The sequence below is a fragment of the Amia ocellicauda genome, chromosome 1, assembly GCF_036373705.1.
Source record: "Amia ocellicauda isolate fAmiCal2 chromosome 1, fAmiCal2.hap1, whole genome shotgun sequence".
In the NCBI taxonomy this organism is placed as follows: Eukaryota; Metazoa; Chordata; class Actinopteri; order Amiiformes; family Amiidae; genus Amia; species Amia ocellicauda.
In genome coordinates this window covers 45,555,624-45,574,799 of record NC_089850.1, presented here as the reverse complement: position 1 = coordinate 45,574,799, position 19,176 = coordinate 45,555,624, and the positions used below count along the sequence as shown (strand labels likewise).

Below are 19,176 nucleotides of genomic sequence, written 5' to 3'. Positions count from 1 at the left end.
TAAACACTTTTTCTTTATTGCAAATTCATGCTAGTAAACGATTTTCATTACAAAACCATCAAAAGGATCATATTTGTATCTGGACACTTAGAGGTTTGTTATTTTTTTAATATGTCATTTATTTCCTCTTTTAATAATGTTTAATTCAAAACAATAGGTCCAAATCCACTTTTAGCAATTAGGCACTTGTCTTTTAATATTCTCCTGGAATTAGCATAAGTGAATGCAGGGCTGGTTCACTAGGTTATCAGTGAGCCGCGTTGCTGAGTTTGAGAAGTGCGTCAGTGTCCTGTTGTTTGTTGCACAGAAGAAAGTTATTGTTGATGCTTTTCCCCTCGTAAGGCAGTAAAGTGCACAGTCCAGCCAGTGCACTGGTGCCATCAGAGACAGTGGGTCTAGTTTCAAGCCATGCACAATTCACTTCTGTTTTGCGGCCAATAGAGCAGCACTTTGAATACATACCTCTCTAATGACCTGCTTTTCTACCTTGTGTTTTAAATTACGTACCAAGCTTCAGTCGCCTATCTGTGGCATTCCCTGGATATCTCCTGCATGGTGGGCTTTGCATAGTAAGAATGGGAAGCTCACAATACAATCTTTAGGTTACGTTCTGCCAGTTCACTTACCTTTATAAATGGCTAATGTTGTCTTATTAAAAAACAAACAAATAAATAAATAATATTCCCCTCATAAATCATTGCTTGTGGCTTTCTCAAGTACCTTAACATATTTGTTGGTGTTTTATTGATTGCAGGGAAGCTACAATGGGCATTATGAAATTAAGAATGGTATTGCACACAAAACAGAAAAATCCCCAGGAAAAGGTTATATATATATATATATATATATATATATATATATATATATATATATATATATATATATATGACAGGACGGTTTTCATTAACGATGTTGCTTTTTACTGCCCCCTGGTGTGTGAATGCAGTCTTCCCATGCCTTTATTTTAACACTTTGTGTAATATACACTCACCTAAAGGATTATTAGGAACACCATACTAATACTGTGTTTGACCCCCTTTCGCCTTCAGAACTGCCTTAATTCTACGTGGCATTGATTCAACAAGGTGCTGAAAGCATTCTTTAGAAATGTTGGCCCATATTGATAGGATAGCATCTTACAGTTGATGGAGATCTGTGGGATGCACATCCAGGGCACGAAGCTCCCGTTCCACCACATCCCAAAGATGCTCTATTGGGTTGAGATCTGGTGACTGTGGGGGCCAGTTTAGTACAGTGAACTCATTGTCATGTTCAAGAAACCAATTTGAAATGATTCGACCTTTGTGACATGGTGCATTATCCTGCTGGAAGTAGCCATCAGAGGATGGGTACATGGTGGTCATAAAGGGATGGACATGGTCAGAAACAATACTCAGGTAGGCCGTGGCATTTAAATGATGCCCAATTGGCACTAAGGGGCCTAAAGTGTGCCAAGAAAACATCCCCCACACCATTACACCACCAACACCAGCCTGCACAGTGGTAACAAGGCATGATGGATCCATGTTCTCATTCTGTTTACGCCAAATTCTGACTCTACCATCTGAATGTCTCAACAGAAATCGAGACTCATCAGACCAGGCAACATTTTTCCAGTCTTCAACTGTCCAATTTTGGTGAGCTTGTGCAAATTGTAGCCTCTTTTTCCTATTTGTAGTGGAGATGAGTGGTACCCGGTGGGGTCTTCTGCTGTTGTAGCCCATCCGCCTCAAGGTTGTACGTGTTGTGGCTTCACAAATGCTTTGCTGCATACCTCGGTTGTAACGAGTGGTTATTTCAGTCAAAGTTGCTCTTCTATCAGCTTGAATCAGTCGGCCCATTCTCCTCTGACCTCTAGCATCAACAAGGCATTTTCGCCCACAGGACTGCCGCATACTGGATGTTTTTCCCTTTTCACACCATTCTTTGTAAACCCTAGAAATGGTTGTGCGTGAAAATCCCAGTAACTGAGCAGATTGTGAAATACTCAGACCGGCCCGTCTGGCACCAACAACCATGCCACGCTCAAAATTGCTTAAATCACCTTTCTTTCCCATTCAGACATTCAGTTTGGAGTTCAGGAGATTGTCTTGACCAGGACCACACCCCTAAATGCATTGAAGCAACTGCCATGTGATTGGTTGGTTAGATAATTGCATTAATGAGAAATTTAACAGGTGTTCCTAATAATCCTTTAGGTGAGTGTATATTTTAGGGCACGCTTCTGTCATTTCAAGGGCCACGACCATCAAATTGTGGGGAAGATGTTGAATATCATTTTAAGCCAAAGTATCCGTGAAACCAGGCCTTCATTTGTGGGGTGTCACTATTTATTTGCGAGTTCCCTCTCACTGTAGTCTTGATAAGAAACTGATAAGAAAGCACACGCACTGGGATTATTGATTTTTAAAAAGGCACTTCAGCCACTTTGCCCACTTCAGAGTTTTTTGTGTTCAACATGGGAACAAGCGCATTCTTCAGCTCAAGTCTTCAACATGAGAATAATCAGTCCAGGGCAGCTCTCTCTCTCTCTCAGTGTCTCTTCTTTGCATTCTGCCATCTGTAGCTGAAGCCCCTCCCCCATGTATATACTGAAGCCGGACCTATTGAGTTTATTGCTAGGCATCCTTTTATTGTTTGTGTTTTGTTTGCCGTAACAATGATAGAGGCGCGGGCTCCACTGGGGTGAGAGGTGACGGTCTCGGGGCTCATTCAGTGCCACATTGTGCAGTCTTGGGAATGTGGGCAGTTTTTCACAGGGGACTAACCTTTAAGATGAAGGCACAATTTGTGACCTACATATCCTCAACCTGTTTTTTTTTTTCTCTGTACGGCATTAGGGTATATTCATATTCTCCCCACTAAGTAACTCTCTGTCTACTCACACAGGCAGAGTGTTTATTGAGCCACAGGCTGCAGCAGCCGCAAAGAGTGCAATCACTTTTTAATGGCTGAGTGGGCTCTGTCTCGTCTCCTCACTTATTTTCTCTTAATTGTCACTTCCCAAACTGGAACTCCCATGTGTCAGTGTATTACAACCTAGGTAGAGCACACATTGGACTATCCTGCATTTCAGACGCTGCAGTCCACCAGAACCAAAATAAATCATTCTAATCAACCCTGTGGAATGTGTGTGTTTTTCTAGGGTCATGTGGGGTCATCCCTGGCAAGGCTTAAGGCTCCACTTTCAAGACCACCAGCTGCACAAAAAATGTGTGTGGGTGTAGGAATCTATTTTTCTCTTTCATGTTTTCATTGTACAAGAAGGTTATACAGTATGAATGTTCACTAATTGAAACTGTAATCAGTTCTGAAACCACAAGAGAACAATCTGATCTCAAAAGACAACAAAAAGGGGTCTAAAACTCTTCCAGCCTTCCAAGGATAATATGGCTCAAATGAAAGGTAGAACACTCTCCAAAGCCCACCCTGCTGGTCTGCCAGGAACGTTAACAATGAAACCCAACAGAGAGGGACAGATATGGATATTCAGTGGTTCCTGGATCCCTTACATGAAGTTCAGAATGCAAACTGTAAATCCCTCATTGCTCCCAGTGTCTATTGCTTTATGCAATATGCGATTGATTAGCTGTAACATTACACCTGAATTAAGTAACTAACATCAGACAAAATGTGTATTTTGCACTCTATTCATCTTCAAAGGTAAATCTTTCTGGTGGGAATGCAAACCACATAGGGTGTTAACACTAACACTACATAAAAGACCACTGAGAGACACCTCCCTTCCTTTCTTTTCTTTGAGGAGATAAAGTTTATGAATTATTGAAAATGATGAATTATTGCGGCTCAGTTTTGTTGATGTGGTTATGATGACATTCTCTTTTTGTGAATGAGTGAGTGATGTCACCTGTGTTCTGCACAGTATGAGGTTTTTTCTGTGTATGTTTTACATTCAAATATAGTATGCAAATAATAGATGATACTCACCCATAATATTTTCTCATGGTGTATTCTCAGTGTAATAGCGGTTTTCTCCTATTTGAAATGGTATAGTCTCTCTCTCTCTCTCTCTCTCTCTCTCTCTCTCACACACACACACACACACACACACACAGTCTGACTATAAGTGACACTTTCTTTAAAAACACACTATAGACACTGCTGACAACCCCTCAGAATTGTCATAGTATAGGACAATGTGACCTTTAAGTGGGAAAGCTATACTGGAGAGAGTTTGCATGTTGTGTGAGAGTTCAATTTAAGGGCCCCTAAAATATATCTCACACAAAGTGTTAAAATAAAGGCATGGGAAGACTGCATGTCCACCTTGTGTCTATTATTCCCAGTTGTGAATTATTTTGTGGTGATATTGTTAATGTTGCTATAATCACTGTTTTGTTGTATTTCTAAAACAATGTAGGCAGCCTTGCATACAGGTGTTTGATAAGAGATCAGACACAAACACACACAGCAATCAATGGAGATGTATTTATTATTATTATTATTATTGTTGTTGTTGCACATCCTTACAGTCAGTTTAAAAGGAGAGGAAACAGTTGAAAGCAATGCATAGCAGTCAGAGGGCTGAGGCTTTCCACAGAAGACAGAGTGGTCCCTGCAAGACTAGTTGTATCAGCTGTAGTGCTGATTTGCTGTCTGCTGGGAAGGGTGGTGCTCCGTGTTGCACATTCAGTAAGGAGGTGGTGCTTTCAAAATCCCCTAGGAAAAGAGGTCTCTGCGCTCAAAACCCATGCACTTCTCAACATGGCGATATCTGCAGGAATTCCTCAGGAGAGACACTCGACCCCTCGGATGATGCTGGTGAGCGGCTGCAATCCCCCACACCTCCGAACTGCGAGCCGGTTATGATGAGGGAAAAATGGACAAGTTTTCGGCCAGCATTTCCGAGGTCCAGTGGAGCTCGGTGTCCTTGCCTTTGGATTTAGTGGTCAGCAAATTCAGATTGCCAACGCTGGTGCGGCTCAGCCAAGGTAGGACAAGAGCACAGGGGAAAGTTTACTTTTCTTAAAGGGATATCTCCTTGTGTGTGTGTGTGTGTGTGTGTGTGTGTGTGTGTGTGTTATTATACATGTATTTATAGAGATGTTGAACTTGGCTTTCGCGATGGTTAACACTGAGGTTTTAGCATATTCCGGTCTTAGCTGTTTCTTTGGTATGTGAAGTTACAAAATCGTTTTTATTGTATTGCAATGAAGCGCAGTGCATTCATGGCACACTATGGGGATGCGCATTATGTTCTGTAAATGCCTTCCATTTCATATCACTCCAGTGCCACATATATGAAGCAGTGCTCTAATATACAAGTTAACTATTTTGGAGGAAAAAGCTTCTAGATGCTTTCAGGCTTGGCAGGGCAATGTGACAAAGTGTCTGCATTGTGTCCAGAAGTGATCCTTTCATATGGTAATCGTGTCATCGGCCGCCGAGTGTCCTGAATACTAAGAGGCGCCGCCGGAGCAAACAGCCAAGTTCCCAACAATATTAGACTGAACCGAGGATGCGCACTTTTTAAAAGACATTTCCAGCGCAGATAGAGATCAATATTTACACCAAACTGCAGCGCTCTTTCTGTGTCATATGGTTTGTGCTGCTTTATGTTTGCGCACACGGAGGAAAGCCCCCCGCCGTCCAGAGGAAGGGGGGACTCATGAAAGGTGGGCCAGGAGACACCCCTTTTGGGGGTATGGGGGGGGCTCTGTCCCGCTATTGACAGCCGGCCGTTAGCGGCGCTGTGATGCGCTTCTCTGCAGCCGTTTGACGCACAGTGCGCAGTTCTTGTGTGGGTCAAGCATGTGGACTTGTCTAACCTAAATGGTTAATCCGGTTGTCTTACTGCTTTGCCAAGGTTATCTCTTCAAAACGCGCATCTGTATCATTCTCTAGCCTTCATTGAAACTTTTATTAATAGAAGTGCCCCCTTCACTTAAAGGTACAACGCGAATATGTGTTTGAAAAAAACAATTTTACCAATGCTTGAAAAAATATATATCTCTACAAACAGCTATAGGTGTGAAATATCGACATACATGTCATCTCAACGATACAATATCACAATAAACACAATATTCTATGCCTTCAGGTTTGTGAAGAGAAACTGGTTTGTGTATTTGGAGTAACGTTTCATTATGAAGCAATATTACATCTTAAATGGGTAGAACAATAATCTCAAAATAACTTCATAGGTAGCTCTAAACATGCACTGCATTCATTAATGTTTTCAGTATACAAGTATGAGATTCTTACTAATTATATGTATGTGTTGTTTCTTGGAGATTTCAGTTTGTCAATAACATTGGCAGGTTCACTATATGCATGTTTATGTCTTCCCTCATTAGTGTGGGACCCCCATGATATGTGTTAGCTTATATATATATATATATATATATATATATATATATATATATATATTTCTGGATTTCTTTTGTTATTATGCTGATACAAACACCATTATGGCTACATATGACCTTGTTTTTTGGGTTGGGAATAAATCCTCCAGCTGAGACCTTTCAAGTTCAGATCCGAGAAGTTTGCTGAAATGCTATTCAAAGGTAATGTGTCAGTGTGAATTATCAATTTCTGTATGAATCATATTCTTATTCTGCAGTTCGGTGGAATTCCAACATGCCGCTACAAGACTGATCTTCAGGCTGGGACCAAACTTGATTCCCTAAAGTTTAAATTCACTTAATCTGCATGCCAAGGCAGAACTCTAGGTCCTAATGTCTGTCTCGGGTACGACAATATAAACATGGAAAAAAACATATTTTGAGTTGCTTGTGACCAATCTATCTTTGGGCGCTAAATATATTTACATTTTTTGAACTCCCAATTTTAAGCAGAAGTGGAGATTAACAGACATGTCATTGTGCAAAATACAATCCTGAAAACCTTTTGTGAGATACTTTCTCTCCAAATATCAAACTTTCAAGTCCTTACTGTTGTCAGCCTCTTCTTCAGCTGCTCTCACACACCAGGTTAGTATGGTAGTAATTGCACCCTATTGCCCCTGACTGTTGCTATTTTGGCCATGTCATTAAATATGCACATACTTTGTTTACTCCAGTTGTTCAGAAATAAGTTAATATTTAATATGCTTTCATTCCCCTTTTCCGTTTCCACTATAAAATATTATTTTAGAACTGGTGTTTGGCTCGGCTGACATTTCCAATGCATAATGACTTCCTGAATCCATTAAATCGATCCTTTAATTACTGTACACGACAAGACATGTCTTCAAGTTTAAATACACCATGCTGCGTTTAAATCCCCAATCTGTTATAAATAGTTTGCTGTTGAGCATTTCAACTAAAATGTTGTGCACTATATTACATTTTTGACTCTTGACTTTTTTCATTACTTCCCATACATTCCATGGTTAATGTTTTTGTGGTTTCATATAAAGCCTTTCATTAGTATAATGGATTTGTCTGGGAGAACAGAAGTAATACAGTATGAATCTACAGAGATGCCTTGTTCTTATCTTTTCTGTGCACTTATTTGAAAAAGATCAATCTTTGTAATCTATTGAAAATTTGTTTAACTGCATCCCCCAAATCTTGCCCAGAGTGGACCTTATCTGATTATGCCAGAGACAGAAACATCATATTGTAAAAGAACAAACTGTTGAACTGATTCCAGTTTCATTTTTAATAGTTATGCTTATCCTTTTATTGATTTCCAAATGCTGTAACAAATCAGGAGACCTTAGCATTAATATACCACCTTCTCTGTGTCCCTGCTATATAAATATATATCTTGATTGGACCAGTGGTTCAAAGGATGTAGGTTGTGAGCAGACTCTTGATGTGCAATCAGTATTTGTCATCATGATGCATTTGAGCTATTTTACAATATTGGAAAGATATACATTTTGTGGTTAATATATTTAACCTATATAATATAGTTTACATTGTAGAGACTTCATTGCTCATGTGTTTCTACTGCATTTAGTATCTATATACATGGGTGCATAGTGGGGATCTCCTTTACAATCCTCCCTCCCCATTTAGAGAAAGCTCCACAATTAATGTAAATTAACTGAACAGTACACATAATTCCTTTGGCAGTGCTCAAGAACATGAACAGCTCTCACATCAGGATGAATTAGTGGTGAAACATGCAAGACTTTGACCTGATTTCCTCCTGAGCCAGCAGATATGTGAACGAATAACTTTTTGTTCACTCGAGGAGAAAGTTGGTCTCTGTCTTGTTGTGTGTTAAAACAACAAAACAGCATCTTTAAAAGAGGCTCAACTCAGACATCTGGCCAATATTGTATAGCACATAGCGAGGTCAAATACTTTAGCACTACCATCAACTTGTTATAAGAAGGGTCCAGGTTTGCACTATGAAATAGCAAGTGGCCAGATTCCTAGGCCTCCATCAGTCAGTTAATATAGTATAAAGTATAGATCAGTTATTGGAAACATGCCATATTCATTCCAGACCAAACTAAACAGCCAGCAGGGAGACAGGCCTGTGGTGGCAGATTGCAGGGCATTGTCAGACAGAATGAATACAATGGAAGAACCAAACAGATTACATGTGGATCTACACAGTGGTGTGAATATAACTGCTCTAGGGAGTTTTGGAGGTTTTGGCCAAATTGCTGCATTTGGATGCTCACGGTCATGGAACAACGATCTTCATCTTCAGGGAAGGCTGAGGGAGGCATGCAGGCTCATCTTGTTGAATGTTCCTGGGCTGAATCATAGCTGTGGGCATGATGGCGATAGAAATTGAGGTTTTATAAAACATTGGCAACACCGTGACAGCCAATTGTCACCTGCAAAATTCTATTAGTAATCCTCTGTGCAGATCTTATTTGAATCCTTGCCAAAACAGTCTTCTTACGAACTCTTCAACGAGTCCAACGAGGCAGCAGAAGGGAATAAGTGTGCAAATGCCATGACAACAAAAAAATCCTGAAAAACTGAGCTATTTCACATGACTATAGCCAGTTCACTTTCCTTTGCAAAGTCTGTACTGTGAATTGCCTCTGAAGCATTTTATTTAATTTGTCTGAACCTTTTAATATCTTCGGATGTTACACTGACAGATACCGTGCCCGGACCGTGCCCCTCCACACCAGTTATCAGTTTCTCTCTCTCATCAGTGCAAAATGCAAATGAGGTCTAACCCTTACGAACCCAGCATGACATATGTCTCAAACATTTAACAGGCTTGACAAAAATACATTTTTCCAATTTACCAGGCCTCTGTATGTGACATATATGTCACACTGGGATCCGAGGGGTTAAAGCTGATTGCAGATGTAATGATTTTTCCCTGCACAGGTCACAGAAAAGTCATAGCAAGTGACAACCCATGCAGTGTATTTTCTGAAATACTCCCAGTGGCAGCCCGCTTCCTCCCAGCCACATCAAAACAACATCACCGCGGTAGAAGTTCAGTGAAATGGGTGTCTGTGTTTTTCAGACGTTGTTATGAAAGGTGAACTAAACATCAGCCCTGATAAGATGGGTTGATGAATGAGTGAATTAACGATTCGGTGATGGAGTTTTGGCAGTGGAAGAAAAAAAGCTGCAGAAGGATTTATTTTTAGCAGTGATTTATTAGCAATGTAATTTAAGTCCGTACGACGTGAGCGGCAGTTCTTTATCTAGATTTCAGCACAAGGGAAGTTATAAGATCTCTTTGATCATGAATCCTCTATTGTTTCTCCAGTCTGTCTCCTTTACAGCTGGCCCTATTGCTGGTACTCCCTGTTGACAGTATAATCACTGTAGTTTCCTTTGCAACGTTTTCATGGTGCAGTTAATCTGCCACATTAGATGCTGCGCTGCATTGTTATTGCCCACTGCGAGCGCGTGAGAGACGGAGATTTCCTGGGACAAGTGAGAGCTATGTATTGTACACATATGCCATTTTATTAAAATTAAGTTTTGTGTGGTTGCAGAGTCAACCTACGGTAAGATTCGGGTTCATGACTGAAATATAAGTGTTTTAGGTTTAACTGATAATACTCTATGAGTATATTGTAATAACTATGTACATCCAATTCACAATAATACAAAAAATTGTCTATTGAAGCATTTTTAAGACACAATAGTGTTACACTACTCATCATCACCTTATGATAGTGAAACCAACTCCCATGAAAAGCTCAGATTAAAAGAGCACCCTTAGACCAGGATTCAAAGATGGCCATCTTGTGAATGAACGTGTTTCCAGAGATTTGTTTTATTTCTTGCCTGGTGTCCATATTGGACAAGTAACCTACAGCCAGATGAGTCCTAGAATAGCAACCCAACTGTTGCCCTAATCTCTACCAGAATATCCGAAGTCCCATGACTGCAGTGGTTCATTTGGCTATTTGCTGATTTATCCGGTGCAGGAAAAAAAAAAATCAATTGCTTTCCTACTTTCCTCCCAGGACCAACAGAAGATGAAAGAAGAATTGTATGATATAGATTGTTTTCCTAATGTACTTAGAGTTAGTGCTAAGAAGAACTATGGCTGCTTCACACAGTAAAAAAACCTGTACTCTCTTAGCCTATCAAGCACTGTGGGATGCTGGGTATTGAATTGCCAATGTGGTTGCCAATGTGCTGCCTACTCTTCCTGGTCTTTTAAATACATGAGAATAAACTTAGTAAACGTGCATTTTGTTTATATATGTAGAGTATATTTTGTACAGTAAATTAATAATAAAATAACGAATAGCACTTCTGTACATTCCTAGGTCACCAGTAGAAGTAAGATAAAGTCCGTTGCTCTATTCAACCGGATGTGCAATAGGAAGTTCACAGTGCCTCGTGTCATGAGATATGAAGCGATATGAAGAGATATGTCCTGAGCCGCTTTCTGGACTACTGTTTCTGGTCTTACACAAAACATCTTGCACAAAACATCACTTTAACTGAAGGAATAGAGTGCAGTTCCTCCCAAACAGGAATGTCATCGAATGGACTGGCTCTGAAACAACAGTGCACACAATCCATACAGTCCGAGTTAGGTCAAATAAATATTTTCCCTGCAGTACACCTGAATGAATGTGACCTGCAGTTCTTCTGCAGTGAGTAAGATCAAGAACAAATAAGGTATGTTGCCTATTCTGATGCACTGACATTTTTACATCTCCTGTAACTCCATTTTGACTAGTATGGCATCTGTGAAACTCTGACCGAAGATTAGTATGGGAGACATGTTTCAGTGTCCAGACATTTACATAGATGATCCTGTAATACAGAGAGAACTGTGTAGATAGGATGTTTGTGTCCAAAGTTGTGTTGTTTCTGTGCTGCTGGGCTCTTCTCCACCCCTGCAGAGGAAGCTTTAAAATGAAATCCCATGCCTCCAGATGAAGTTCCTGCTGACAGTTGCATAATAGCAATTTAGAATGAGTCGCTCTGCTGTGGAGATGCGCTGTAGAGTCCTCCGAAATCCTAATTGCAGGGTATCAAGCGCTGGATAATGGGCTGCCATGTGGAGCAGAAGAAAAACTGTTGATGAGGTGAACAGGTCTGAGATGCTGTGTGCCTCCCAGGTACATGGTGCTTAATGGGGCAATCACAAGGAGCGTGAGGAGAGATAATTACAGAGTGCAGTCAGAACTTACAGACCTGCTATTACGACCACATGTACAGCGGGGGCATCTTGCCAGAAGATCATTTTCAGCTGCTCTGCCTCGCTCTGCCAGGGTTCTGTACTGTTTTCTGGCATCCAGTCCAGTATCGGAGTTCAACATAATCCTGGATTCAGATTTTTTGCGGATTAATTTACTTCACAAATGAAAATCGTCTTATAAAGCAACATGTGTAGGAGCCGGCAATACTAAAGCATGGATTGCTTGTGAACTTTAAAAAGCTATGCTTGGTCAGACCTCCATCACAGGCTAACCTCACAGTTCAAACCCTCAATGCAGGGACAAAGCCCCTGCAGACCCACAGACTGGCCCCACAATGCAAGTGGTCTGTACATTTTTAGTGGTTTGGGAGCGAGGTTAGTGATGTCACTTTAACAAGCTTGTGGACGAAGGGGAGGCTGTTGTGTTACTCTCTACAGTACAAGAGTAATACACCAGTCAACAAACTTGAATTGTTAGAATCAAGGTTAAACTTATGGTTAAGGCCAGGGTTGGAATTAAGGATACATTTAATATGACGGTTCGTGGTTATGCTAGCATTAGTGTTGGGCTACAGTTAGGGTTGGGTTTAAGACCATAGTTTGGATTAGGACCAGGGCAGTGGTTAGGATTATGGTTAGGGTTGAGGTTATGGTTAAAGCATGGATTCAGTTTAGGCTTCAGCCCACCTTCAGAGTTAATGATAGCATGAAAGGTCAGGGTAAAGTCATATTTCTTGAATACATTTTGCCAATGCAAATTTATCATGGCGAATAATACTCTAAGCTGTATGAAAACAGCACCATGCAGGGCAGGCGCATGTTAATCGAATCAGGACCAAGTGAGGTCCTTAGTAACAGAAAGGACAGATGGTCACCACTGCTCTGTGGAAGGATGGATAGTCACAGGCTGCCCTTAACCTCCAGAAATCTGTATTTTGAAATCACAATGCATTTGAGGTTGAAGGTCAGGTTTGAAGGTTACATGGATGGATTTTGTGTGCAACTGTGTAATCTGGAAACTTACACTCTATAGTATGTGTGTTGTCTGTAGCTAGTTGATTACTGAAATACATTAAATTACACTGAAACATGGCAGTATTATTTAGTTACAAAGGTAGAAAGGACAAATAGGACACATTTTATTTATTGAAATTTAGTTTTTTGAAGCTGTTACACTGGAATATAAAAAGTTTACAGTAGTTATTTTCATATATAGATTTTCTTTTTTTCTGTAGTAGCTGTCATGTGTTTTTAAACACTAATGCAAATGACTTCCTGTTGTTGAAATTTTGCATTTGCAAAAATACAATGCAAATTCAATATCCATTTATGTAAACTAAAAACAACAATATGGTATATAAAGCTGTAACCAATGGCCTTCCTTCCTGTGAGGTTGGGGAGCCTGTTGAGTTTGATTAGAGAGCACAGCACTCGGGGGTCTTGTTCTGCATTGTGTATTTGGGACCCGAGGAAGTACAGGATTTGTGGGGACTGTCATGGTTACCGTAATAATGGATGGAAGCCCTGAGGATAATCCATCACAATTGAGGAGAAGAGGTCGGTAATTCCTACCGGGGGAACAGTTTTCCCATAAGGTTTTTGGTTTCAGTGGTGATATGGGATCAATTGAGCTCTCCTATAGGTGGAGTTTCCAGAGTTTCCCTTGCTCACCCATCACATTTCCATAAGTGTCCTTCTTCAGCCGGCCGTTTTGTGACTTCAGTTAAACTGAGACCCAGAGGGGTGAGAGGTCTTTGACACATTAATGAGATGTTGTGCTTGGCTGTTGTGTCAGTCCTGAAAGACAGGATCTGGATCATTATGCTCCACAGAAAGAAGGAGATGTATTGAATGTATGAATCATGTTTCACTCGACATATTGCAGAAAGTATATATATATATATATATATATATTTATATATATTTATATATATATGCATTTATCTACAGTGCTTGGTACGTTTAATCAAAATAGACCGACAAAAAACATAAACAAAAGCCTTGTATTTCAGCCTCTCTAAGCATAAACTAATAAAATGAATGCTTTGAACGCTGTATGGCAGTAGGTGCCAGGCAAGACGGTTTGTGTGTGTCAAGAACTGCAACACTGTTGGGTTTTTCACGCTTAACAGTTTCCCGTGTGTATCATGAGTACATGCATTCATCATGTCGTGTGTCAACATTGCAGGCTGGTGGTGGTATGATGGTCTGATGTGGTGTTTTCTTGGCACACATTGGGCCCCTTGATAAAAGTGGAACAACATTTGAATGCCACAGGATATCTGAACATCATTGCCAGTCAGGTACATCCCCTCATGTCAGCAATGTAGCCATCTGCTAATGGATGTTTTCAACAGGATAATGGCCCATGCCACAAGGCTAGGATTGTCCAGGAATGGTTCCACGAACATGACAGTGAATTGAGCTTACTGCAGTGGCTTGCACAGTCACCAGATATAAATCCAATTGAGCGTCTGTGGGATGAGAAAAGAAATTTTCAGAGTAGAGTTCCACTACCAGCCAACTTGACACAACTACATGAAGCATTGGAGCCAACATGGGGCAGGATTTAGGTGTATTATTGTGATGCTAAGCATACCAAAATAATTCACACCCTTCATGAGAGACAATGTCATTCAGTGATTCATCAGTTTTGTATTACTCATGAAATTATAGTTATGTTCCATGAGATGTTGGTCAAACTGGGCTAAGATGTGTAAACTTTGGATTAATTCAGGCCTGCGTTTCTGCATTAATACCAAGCAGTTGCCTCGTGTGGGTTCCTTTCACACTGCACAGCTGTTTAATATTTTGTGAATTACAGCCCCTCACTCTTTCACCATATGTCTAGTTAAGTAATAATATTGCTGTTGAAACTTTGTCACTCTGCCTTGAATTCTGTTAGCGAATGAAATGAAGATCTTTTGATTGATAATTTAATGTTCCTTTGTGATGAAGAAAGACTGGAAATGAAAGAGAACATGGTTGTTTCTAAGTAACCACTGAAGTTGACTTAAAACGGATGTGCTTGCTCTCCAGCTGCCAGCATTTTCCCTGACATCGGGCCAGTTTCAATTGGCCTGTGTCCAGTAGCTCAGTGTTAAGATCATTTTGTATAAATAGTGAAACACTTGACAGCCGCTGTTAGCCAGTGAAAACTGTAATTCCCTGTATTTATCAGTTGGACATTGATGCTTCTTATATACACTATCTATATCAGATGTTTTACCCTATAGTGGGCACTGTTTGTTTTGTAGTCTTATGTTCCTCTGCATACTATAGCATATCATACAGGCATTTGCCATCAAGAAAGAATATATGAAACATAATTATGTAGCATGAATTAACTTACTTGGCAGGGGTCAGTTATTTGCAAGTCGCGAAATGATATATTTCTGTCTTCGTCTGAGACCTTCTCAACCCTCCCTCCAATACCTGTAAGTCAGTAGTAAAATAAAAGCACCTTTTCATTTTCATCTCAATGCTTAAAGCTGCCTTAATGCGTTTAAGATTAAATTTAGGTTTCCTTCATCACAGTTGTATCACATTACAGTACAGTTTAAAACAGTCCACTAAGAACCACATTTTAATTTTATTTAAGGACTTACAGGAAAAATCCTGAAAGGTTATACTGAAGGCAAGATTCAGTAAGTAACATTCTCTGCAAATCATTGGAGCTTGTTCTTATTGGCCACATGAATGCAATGAAAACTGATGGTCATATTACTCCTGTTTTACAAGGGTTTTGCAATCCTGTAAAACCTGGTACTGTATCCCCACTGAACGTTTTGTAAACATGTAAATGGCAAATAACATGTTTCAACAGCCTCAGCAGTAGAACAGATCAGTAACCAATAAGACAATATAAATTAGAACAAAATACTAATCAAGGTTGTTAAATGCAAACATACCCTTTGTATATAGTTATGATTCAAATACATTACATTAGAGTGAACCAGCCTGGTCCTCCTCTCTTTAGTTTTCCAGTCTTGAATGTTAACATGCCAATCAAACCAAAAATAAATTGTATTTCATGACACTTCACTTCAAACATTTCAGATGATCAGAATAACAATTTAAGTAATTGAATGCAAAGTAGATGCGTCCAACTCGTAGAGTGAGTTGTGTTTCCCACTTTGTCTTATTATTTAAAATATATATAAAGTGGTGTATGGAGGGTGCAAAGGTGTAGTTCAACTGTGCTGCATCTGAAAACAAGTGTCCTCCTGCAGTAATGCTGGTCAGCACCATGCGCTCAGTTGGATACAGTACTGGCAAGGGCAGGCTTGATGCATCAGGAAGGGCTGGCAACATTGGGAAAGACGCCAGAGATAAGTCAATAACATGCCAATTCATCATAAATGACTGTTTGAGTAATGTCAAACATAAATAACCACTAAATCCATCTTGTTTCCCCTGCCCACCAGAAAGCCTGCGTAAAGTCTTATTAAACAATTTTATGATGGGTTATTCTTTATAAATGTACATTCTGTATTTATGTGTTAAATTAAATTAAATTAAATATGTTAATGTATGTCATTATTTTATACAAGTAATGTGAATGGTTTTATGTTATTGACTTTGTTTTAGTTTTATGTTTGTTTTCTGGTGCTGGTGGCAAGATAAATAAGCGCAGGTGTTGACCGGCAGTCTGTTGCACACAAAGATGACTTGACTGTGACTAACTTGTGACCCTGGAAGCTTAGAGGTCACACGGTTCACAGTTCAGGGAACCTTGGGGGAATCTAAAGTTGTTTTAATGATTTCCCTTTTGTGAGTCTTGAGCTGGATTGGATGCTTTCTCTTCATATGTGAAAGACTTTGCAAACCATTAAGTACCCCATTAAGTGAATTTTTATATTGTGTGCTGATGATGTTCAGCAAAGCCATGTTGTTTGTCTCTCTCACTGTGGGAGGTTATATTGCCTGTAGGGAATTTCCCAGCCTAACCAGCCCATATAATAGCACATTCAGATTCCTCCAGCTCTCCTAGAAGCCTGTAATTGTGTGCTCTGGTTGTGAAACACAGCTTTTTGATGAATGTCATGTCCCTTTGAGAGATTACATTGTGTTATTTAAACATCAGCGAGGTGGACCTGTCCATTATCGTGACCATTTACGAGTGCTCTGCAGCCACGAAGAGGTGTTTTAATGAGGGCAGGATAAGCCATTTCCACACCATTAGATTTCTTCCGTCCCATGGCTCTAGGCACAGTCCAAAATGTGAACTCTGTGTTGGTGTGCAGTTCGGTAGTGTCTCTAAGCTTCAGACCTCAAGTAGCAGAGGTCTGGCACTCAGCACTCTTTGAGTTCTCTCCATTTCCTCTGGTGTCAGTCTTGGCGTCACATGATAACTTTCCCTTGTGACCGAAAATGTAAATATGTGGAACCTGTGCACAATCCTCTTATCTCCCAATGGCGGGAAAGACGTTTGCATTATGTCACTTGTTTGCATATTAAAGCAGTGTTACTAGAATATAAATGTACCCTCTGTTTAACTTGAGTTGGTCAAAAGAAGATGATTTGTAAGTATGTCATGATTGGAACTTCCTTTTACCTCATAATAAGATTTATTTATTGTAAATATATATATATATATATATATATATATATGACTGGTACTGAAGTAGAAGATACTGAAAGGCAGTGATGTTTTTTCGCAAAGTTAAAAGTAACATGAAACCTCTCGAATCAAAGTGTAACTACTGATTTTAATTAATCTCCTTGCTCTTTTGTGAGTACATCTCTTTGAAAGGTATTCACACGAAGAGGGTTCGCCTGCTGTTCTTAGGGGTCACTGAATAATCGTGGCTGATGAAACTGGGGCTGGAGTCTGATGTAAACTTTATAAAGAAACAAGATCCCATTATAAATACCCTTTTACCCATTAGACAAATGCTGGCATGCAGGAATATTACTCACCACCCCAGGCCTACTGACAACTAACTTCTTTGCATTTCCAAAAGGGGATGGTATTATTTGATCATCTCACAGGGATTATTGACAACATTACTTGCAGTTTAACAGCTACTGTATAAGTAGTAGAAATTACCAATTAATTGTCCCCAATTAATTGTTTTGATAGCAATTCCTACGTTCTGTGTGTGTGTGCGCTAGTGCTGCCCTGCGATGGCCTGGCATCCAGTCCAATGTGTACCCAGACTTGTGCCCTGTATCCCCCGGGACAGGATCCGGCTCACTGTGACCCTGTACTGTAAAAAGCAGCTATTGAATAGGGATGGATGGCTGGATAATCCCACTTCCTAAATGAAGCAATGCAATTTGAAAAGGCTGTTCTCCCGATGGCACAGAAGAACAGAAAGCAGGGCTCCAGCTGCGAGACGTACGCATTTCAGGCCTCTTGTACCTTTCACAATGTTGCAATGTTTTTTTATTACAGACAAGACAAGCTGACCTCTGAAATTCTGTCATACAGCTCATGGAAATTGTTTTTCTTGGATTTCTTTAGGAATTATATTCTGTATATGACTACCCCCCCAAATAAATACATAAATACATAATAATAATAATATGAATGCAAGTTCTATTCAATCTCACAACTTTTCTGCTTCATTGGTATGACTGGATCCAACTGATTTGATGATTTGATGAGTTTATTGACTACACCTTTATGGATGAGGAACCTGTGTTATACTTCAGCCTGTTTTCTGTTTAAGATGAATCACTGTTGAACTTAAAAATGGTTGTTTCTCTGTAGTACTGACTATTAAATGTGTTAGTAATACCTACAGTTAAAGGACCCCCCCACCTCTATCAGTGTTTGAAAGTCCATGTCTTCTGGTTTCCTCAGGGGACCACGTGGAGGGCCTGACGGAGCAGGATGTGATTCTGATTCACTCCTGCAGACAGTGGACCACAGTGACGGCACACAGTCTGGAAGAGGGCCACTATGTTATTGGCCCGAAGATTGACATCCCACTGCAATATCCAGGTGAGAAGGACACACACGTTCTTCCCAGTAACAATCCCTTCTACTTTTACACCTCCTCTTGTCTTTGTTCCGATATCCATTCAATCTGATGGTGCCTTACTTTTTTATTTTATATGTAGACATTTTACAGATACAAACTGCAGTCTAGCTTTCTCTTTTACATTCTGTAGAAACACAGGGATCTTTGATTTATAAATAGCAGCTATGCAAATGTTGTTTTTGGTTTTGTTGATTATACAGTAACTACACAGAGAACAGTATAAATGAAGGGAGAAAACTAATAAATGTTCTCACAATATCCAGCTGTATTCAAACCTCAGTAGGATAGGCTGGGATACATTGCAGTACATAGCTGCAAGTTCATTTGAAAAGGAATGAAACTCTATCAGCTTTACACCTGTTCATCAGCAATCACAGATGTTTATTTGCTCCTATTGCCAACTGCACATTGCAACTTCTTTGCGTTGAACAGGAAATAGGCTAGCGGTACTGCCTATAATGTCTATAGCAATCTGTGCACGTGATGCGGGCCACATGGGAGGCCTTCTTGGAAATGGAAAACTGATGCTGTGTGTATTGCAAACACAGTTCCAGAAGCAGCTCTAGTAATTGGACAATTTATGATTATTTTACTTTTAGTTTTACTTCTGTCT

General features: G+C 39.9%; 1 protein-coding gene across 1 annotated transcript in view; it reads left to right on the top strand.

The window, feature by feature from the left end:
• Positions 1-4,651: 4,651 nt before the first annotated feature.
• The window catches only part of gareml (GRB2 associated, regulator of MAPK1-like), a 38,559-nt gene continuing 24,034 nt past the window's right edge, over positions 4,652-19,176 (top strand). The window contains exons 1-2 of the mRNA XM_066706760.1: positions 4,652-4,952; positions 18,383-18,523. Coding sequence (XP_066562857.1) covers positions 4,841-4,952; positions 18,383-18,523 — 253 coding nt within the window. The 5' untranslated portion in view covers positions 4,652-4,840. The remainder of the gene's footprint in view (positions 4,953-18,382; positions 18,524-19,176) is intronic.